This window comes from Cladophialophora immunda, assembly GCF_000835495.1.
Source record: "Cladophialophora immunda strain CBS 83496 unplaced genomic scaffold supercont1.66, whole genome shotgun sequence".
NCBI lineage: Eukaryota > Fungi > Ascomycota > Eurotiomycetes > Chaetothyriales > Herpotrichiellaceae > Cladophialophora > Cladophialophora immunda.
Window position 1 is genome coordinate 1 of NW_015622606.1, and position 6,768 is coordinate 6,768.

The following is a 6,768-nucleotide window of genomic DNA, read 5'->3' on the forward strand; positions in this document are numbered from 1 at the left end:
TTTTTTTTTCCAGTAATTTTTTGTGGTTGCGTGCGTTTGTGCGCTTTTCGATTTCCAAAAAAAAATATTATTATTTAAGATTTTTGTCTTTCCTAATCACAAATCCAGAACATCTCGGTTTTCCAGCCAATGAGGATGTGGGCCTGGTCTCTCGTTTGATGTGAAAGAGAGAAACAAGAAACGATCCCCAACACGGTCAAATGTGGGAGAGCCTTAAGAGAACTCGGAGACGAACTTTATAATGTATGTCCTTAAGCTAAGTATGTATCAGAATTGGTCGATAAATTTTGCTACAAGTTAAGTCTTCCAGCGCGCCGGCTTTATGGTACTGTATGGAGCACTAGAGGAAAGATTTAACCTATCTAATTTATACACATAAAGGGGAGGAAAATCTACCTGAGTAAAATGCCACTCTAAATTATCAGCGTCCCAAGTGTCTCCTCCTCCGCCAATCCAAGAAGTCGATTAATACAATCTCAAAAAGATGGGCGTCGCTGGCTTTCTTTGTTGCTACCTCGTCTCATCTTTCGCCATAGTTTCAGCCAGTCCACTCGCTCGGAAATCCCTTGATTCGAGGTCGCCTGTGGTCAGATCTGCCATGGGTGACGTAACTCTCCCAGCTAACTGGAGTTTTTCTGTTTTAATGTACGGAGAAAGTCAGACTTTTCTCATGGACCTGCCCACGGACGGGGCTTGGCATAACTTTGGGAATATCGAGTGTTACGACTCTCCCGCCAACGCATTCGGTGAATGTGACGATATCGCCATCAACGAGATTTGTGTTAACCCAGGATCTGGATTTTGCCAATTCGCCGGCATTGATGGCTACGTCTCTCTTCCATTAGGAGGTGACAACGGGGCAATTTGCGACGTCGTTGGTCCACCTCAAAACATCATAGGTGGATTCTGTGGCTGAACAAAAACACCACGCCGGCACTCAATACATACTCTCCCAAGAGAGGCGCATAGCTAGCCCCGAAGCGCATCATCTACCTCACTTCCCACGTCAGATCACAAATGATCCACCGTCTCAGTCGTACGCTAAACGTTATGTTAAGCCACATTACGAAGGAGTCGATGGTTGTAAACCTAGTGTCCCTGCGCTATCTAGGTCACTACCGTCGGACATGGTAGTTCAGAGCGGGAAGATCCAACCGGTAAAATATCGGCTCAAGGAGGTTAAAATCAGCAATCATCTGCGCCGTTGGGAAAGTCCAGAATGATGTGCAGGGGTCGAATTGCCTAACATGCACGCAGGCAATCGTTAGAACGAGTTTACACTGCGCCAGTCTGCGAGAAAAGTTGGTCGATACCGTTGGTATAGCAACAAAGTTTCTCCTCAATCGCTAGAGCTTTACGGGATTCGGTATGAGCGATGAATGCGGTCAGAGAGGACGGTGGGGCATCTGGAACGATTCCCGCTCTATCTCTGCAAAACGTTGGCTTCCAATTTCCACGGTTCCCCTTGGTTGGCAGCCTCATGTGTCCAGAGTGCCTTGAAATGCTGTAAGCAAAGACAAAGATTGAGGAGGGCGGTGTAGGTATGGATTTCATAATTCCGATCCCCGGCATTTTGGGAGCAAATACGCAGCGGTTTGTCAATCCTTGCTTAGTGCCCTAGGTTGCGTCTTCGCCCAGCTGCTTCTGACCTTGTATGCGTCGAGGAGGAAGGTCGTGAGCATTCGCGAAGTTCTCTCGGTTGAAGGGGAGCACGTCTGGCACAGGAAGGGCCTCCCAGACCACCCACGACGTGAGAGCAGCCGCCGCCGCCTACTCCTTTGGGCCTAATGTGGTGTTCGAGAATGACGTGAATCGCCTTCATGATTGGTTGCGCACCGACGCGGTCCATCGCCGGATTCTGGGAGCCCAGCCGCCGACGGCTTCCAGTTTAGGCAGTTGGGCCGGAAAGTTTAATTGCGAAGAACTGAAGAGCTCGCCTCGCGGACACATTTCAATTAAATCCCATCTCCATCACTGCAAGAAATCGTCCCGTCGGCGGAAAAGATACGGCTCAGACGAACTTAAGCGGCGCCGCAAACCTTGCTCAATGAAGCCCCTGGACCGCCACCAAACCTGGTCGCGGGCGTCCGCCCTTTGGTCACTGTTGACTAAGCAGGATCTGAGCAAGGCTATGCATTCGTCTGTCTGCCCGTGCCTCTCCTCGGGCCAGGTCTGATCGTCTATATACAAAATGCTAGGGAACAGGAAGACCTCTCCTGGGTCCTGCCATGCAGTAGGGCCTCCTGGCACTAATCGATTTCAGGCAATGCCTGGAACGTTGGTGGAACGAGATCTGTCTCATGCGCAACAGTCACTCACGCGCATATTCTGCGGCGTTCACAAACGCCGGGTTATCCTTGCCCATCGATGAAAGCCAGGGGCCGCGAGATTGGCGATATGAACGAGACAACGGCTACGGTGAAAATCCTCCTCTTCATCTGGACAATAACGTCGAACTAACGCTGGGGAAGTAGAGGTTTGATTCTTTTGCGTCATCGGCGATAATGCACCCAATGTATCAACAAATTTGCACTCTGCAATTACCTCCGCGATTGGCTTCCCTGGTATGCGAGCGGCTTACCAATCGAACGCCGGGAAAGGAGAAGGTTGTAGTTGAAGGTCGGGACTGAGAAAAAGCCCACAACTACCAAGTATTGGTGTCGTGGAGGGGGTAGGCTAGATATTCAAGCTGAGATGAAGCCGTGACTGACTCTGGTACAATAGTGACTTAATCCTATTCTTTCTATCTTGAACTCGCCGTCGGTCCAACTGACAATAGTCGTGTGAGCCGGGGGGAGACCCTTTAAGAAGATGGTTGGATGAAACATCAATAATTCCCGAAACTTCGCGGATTCGACCTCTAAATGAGGGACTTGTCGATGTGCAGTCCACCCAATCAGTACAGTTCCTGAATCGATGGACGAGCAATACGAATGCCTCACGGACAGCTCCGCCACAAAAGGACGATCTTATTTCATTCATTCTGCCCACCATCTTGGTCGTCGAGAGTACGAAAATGCTCGACACCGGGGACGGATTGCTCAGTCAGGGAGAGTCACCATATTTCAGAGCCACCCCGGCACGCAGTTTCCAGTTTTATTGATGGCCCTTACTCCGCCCCAACCGCCACAGTGTATCGCAGGTCCATCTTGACAACCAACCGTCCACCCTGCACCCGTATGGCGCTCGAATGGAAGTACGAGACCTTGTCTCCCAATCCTATTACAGTCTTTATCTTTGCCCCTCGCCCGGCGCTCTTTGACTTAGTTCGAGAGGTGATATCTTCGAACGGCGCACGGCCACTTTGGTCAGGGTTCCCCTTGGGGCCACGCGTCGCTCCTACATCCGGAGTTCGATTTTCCTTGTTTTCTTGCTCGGCCTGCTCCTCGGTATCGCATGACTGTGGTTGATGGTCAAACGTGAACTGGCTTGGCTTTGGTGGGATTTGCATATTGGGTGAATCTGCCGCCAAAATTGACCCTGGCGATGATTTCAGAAGGGCGGACCTAGGAGAGCTTAACGATATCTCCAAACTTCGGGGAGGGCATCATGACTCTTACAGGGGCGATTGAATATCGTCAAACGAGCATAGCCCTTGATCAGGAAATCCACCTTCGCGACTCGCCGACAATTGATGTTCGACCTGGCTTGAAGATGACATCTCGAAGAAAAGACTCTTGACGCACTGGCCAAGAAGGAGAAGGAGAAGGAGAAGAGACGCAGTAGTCTTGGTGGCAACCAGGACTGCGTCGGGATTCTAGCAGGTATTTATGTCCCCACGAAGTCTGCAGTGATGTAACGCTATCACCGATTTGCCTCTCTCCAAGTGACTCATTCTGCAAGTGCTCTTCCGATAGTGGGCACTATACGCCTCGGTTGGCCTACAACTAACGCACACGACCGGAAGCTTCTCGATCCCTACTATGCAACAAAGGGAAAAGCACCTGCATTACCCACCAATGCTGCCTGGCGGTTGCCTGCCCTCCCTGGCTTGGGTCCCCCGGGAAATACAGTCAACATGCCAAATCCAGCATAGTAGTCCCTATCGTCGCGACCCTGAGGAAGAAAGCCGTGTCGTGCTCGAACCGAGAGGTAAGAAGCCTCCTCCAAGAATTCAAATCCTCTATCCTACCGACCCGGTGTTGTCGTGGGTGTTGAAGAGAAGTGATATGTATTTGTTATTATGCTCTGAGGTAGGTGCCCGGTCTGACGCGGAGGTCTGACGTGATCTCACGCTGGGTGTCGGCAGCAGAACAGCGGCCATGGTGTGCCTGGCTGTTTCACTGACGAGAATTCAAGCCATCAATGGTCACACCCCTGGACCGTGGTTGATCCTGGGTAAGGGTTCTTGGGGTCTCACACTTCGAGGGGTTTCTCGACCGATGGGTGATCAGGCCGCGTCGCATGGGATATCCGAGAGGGCTCCTTGCCCCTGGATCGCACAGGCATACACGGACCCACCTCGGCGGATGCAAACGTCGTGACTGTCCCATTTTTTGGCACAGAGACATTGGCTAGAGACGTCTAGCTCGCAATGGGTAGCCTCTAGCCTTCAGCTCGAGGCAACGCGCGGGATCAAGGAACAAGGTTCGGGGAGAAAGCACGTTAGATTCCCTCACGCCATCAAGGGTGTTGCATTTTCGTCTAACGGGGGCGAGCGACATCCCCCTTCCCGGGCCCCGTGGGTAAGCCTGTTGCAGGCACACTGCCGCGAATCCCACCAAGGCCGATTAGACCGGGGATTTTATGTGTGGCTGGACGACGCTCATGAAGTCCGTCGAGAGACGGGACAAAGGAGACCGCTCCGGTTCGATCGCAGAAGAGACGTCAATCCTGGGGAGATGCCGTACAGTAACGGATGGCGACTTATTTTGCGTCCGCCGTTTCGGAAGGTCGGGTGAAAAGCGGGGCCATGAACGGTGATGAGCCCCGATATATGAACTCCAAAGTATTATGGTTACAACACCAGAGGTCCCGCAAGCGTCATCTTGTGGATAACCGCCGTTGTTGTTTGATGGGTCCACTAATTATTAAATACATATCCTGAGCTCTAGCAGACAGGCGAATGGATGTGCTTATGAGGACTAGGAGCCCTCGGGGACTCTATCCCGCGTGATGGCAACTCCCCCTCGAGAGGACATCTTTCGGGGTCAAAACCCGTCAAGCAATCATCCCATGTTGACGTACGCCAACGGTAAACAGAGGGAGAGCCAACTGCTCCCCGGGATTTCCACGAAAATCTCCGTTCCTTGAGGGCTGAACCGGAGGACGTCGTCTACATAGCTGTCCGCCTCACGAGCGGGAGTCTACTTCGACCCGACTTTCTACAGGACACAGCCAACTATCCACTGGAAGAGATCCAGAGCCAGAGCCGGGAAATTGACGTCGACCTTACGGAACCCTAAGAAGAGGGTGAAAGCCGGAAGTGCGGATGAAAACCGAGGTAAGAAGTTCGACGGCTTCACCTTTGGCAATAATGATATACTGAACGCTCACGCCTCGACTGCCACATCTGAGCCTATCACGCTACTGACAAAGACCACTTTCGTAGCCATGCGTGTGCCTTTATGAAAAGAGACAAAGAGCGGGCGAAGGAAAAACATAGGGATTTTGGGAGGGCATTAGCTGCGCAAAGTGGGAAGTGATTACAATCCCCATAAGTGGAGTCGTTTTGTCTATTTCAGGGCGTACTGGGCAAAGCGACCCATCTCCTCTCCTGAAGCCTCGACATTTATACAGTCCACCCCCGAGTCCTTCACCGCCTAGCGGCATACCACTGGCCATGCGCAGCGACGATAACAACAGGTTGTCGCTCATACCGTTCCCGCCGTCTCCTCTCCTCTTCATCTCGGACATACAAGCTGCCCTTCCCTCCAGTGTAGACGACCGACCGGGGCCTCTCTCGGTGCTCATACCGAGTTGGGCCAACGCCGCGGTCATCATGGTAGACGGTCCTTTCCCGTCTGTCCCTCCAGCTGGAGTGAGGGATGATCTCAACCACATCGTAGTCGTCGCGGACATACCGTCTTTCCCGCGGTCGCTCTTCAGCGGGGTTCTCTCTCCGTCTCGAGGGCGAGGAAGGAGGAAAAGACTTCTCGACAGCGTCGTGTCTCCTCGTGTTCTCGACGACGACAACCCTCGCCGAGTCCAGCTTCATCCCCTTGTCAAAGGCCTTGATGAGAAGGTTGATGACCTCACAGTCGGCGGGAACACGGACTTGAACCCGTTGGTCATTGGTTTTATCGATGAGGGAAAAGGGCTTTCCGCCTTTGGCATAAGATAGGTAGCGACATCCTTTGCATACGACAGGCCCTTTCTGCATAAGAGTCTGTCCTCTCTGTAGGCGGTGTAGGGGTCGCGACAGTATTGACAGTGGGCCGAGTGTCTGGCGAAATGCTCCATGACGGAGAGCTCGTCGTTGCGTGGCTCCCGACAGGAGATCACCTCGGTCGCAAAGCCGACTTTGCGGGTGCTCTTGTCTCTCTCCATCTCATGGAGTAAGGTCGAGGTGACTTGAGAATGGAAAAAGGGGTAGGAGAGCGACCTACGGAGGTGTTCGATGGGGCTTGGATATGAGTGTGATTCCTATTCGGGGCACGAGTGGCAGCCGTATAGTTGTTAGGTGGAAGTCCGTTTATCTGAAGCGTTTGGCAGCTTAGGGGAATAACGGTAGGCGGCCGGGTGTGGATTTGGCCGCGACTAGACGGGTATCAAAAGAGTAATCTGCTCAGCTCCGGTGTTATGATGAGAGATCCTTTCCCCCCCCCC

General features: G+C 52.5%; 2 protein-coding genes across 2 annotated transcripts; one reads left to right on the plus strand and one right to left on the minus strand.

The window, feature by feature from the left end:
* The first annotated feature begins 1,970 nt into the window (after positions 1–1,970).
* On the plus strand, positions 1,971–3,875 carry PV07_12692 (uncharacterized protein). The gene is made up of 3 exons (XM_016400242.1): positions 1,971–2,418; positions 2,475–2,671; positions 2,725–3,875. Exon 3 carries the CDS (start codon positions 2,934–2,936, stop codon positions 3,408–3,410), a length of 477 nt encoding a protein of 158 aa, XP_016242111.1. The 5' UTR covers positions 1,971–2,418; positions 2,475–2,671; positions 2,725–2,933; the 3' UTR covers positions 3,411–3,875.
* A 1,880-nt stretch (positions 3,876–5,755) lies between these two features.
* Positions 5,756–6,337, minus strand: PV07_12693 (uncharacterized protein; the record flags this gene model as incomplete). The annotated part of the gene is made up of 1 exon (XM_016400243.1): positions 5,756–6,337. A coding segment is annotated over one exon (582 nt), but the record flags the coding sequence as incomplete, so codon positions are not given.
* Positions 6,338–6,768: the final 431 nt, after the last annotated feature.

Excerpts from the sequence above, each read along its gene's own strand:
- PV07_12692 (XM_016400242.1), top strand. The coding sequence starts at position 2,934 with ATGCCTCACGGACAGCTCCGCCACAAAAGGACGATCTTATTTCATTCA.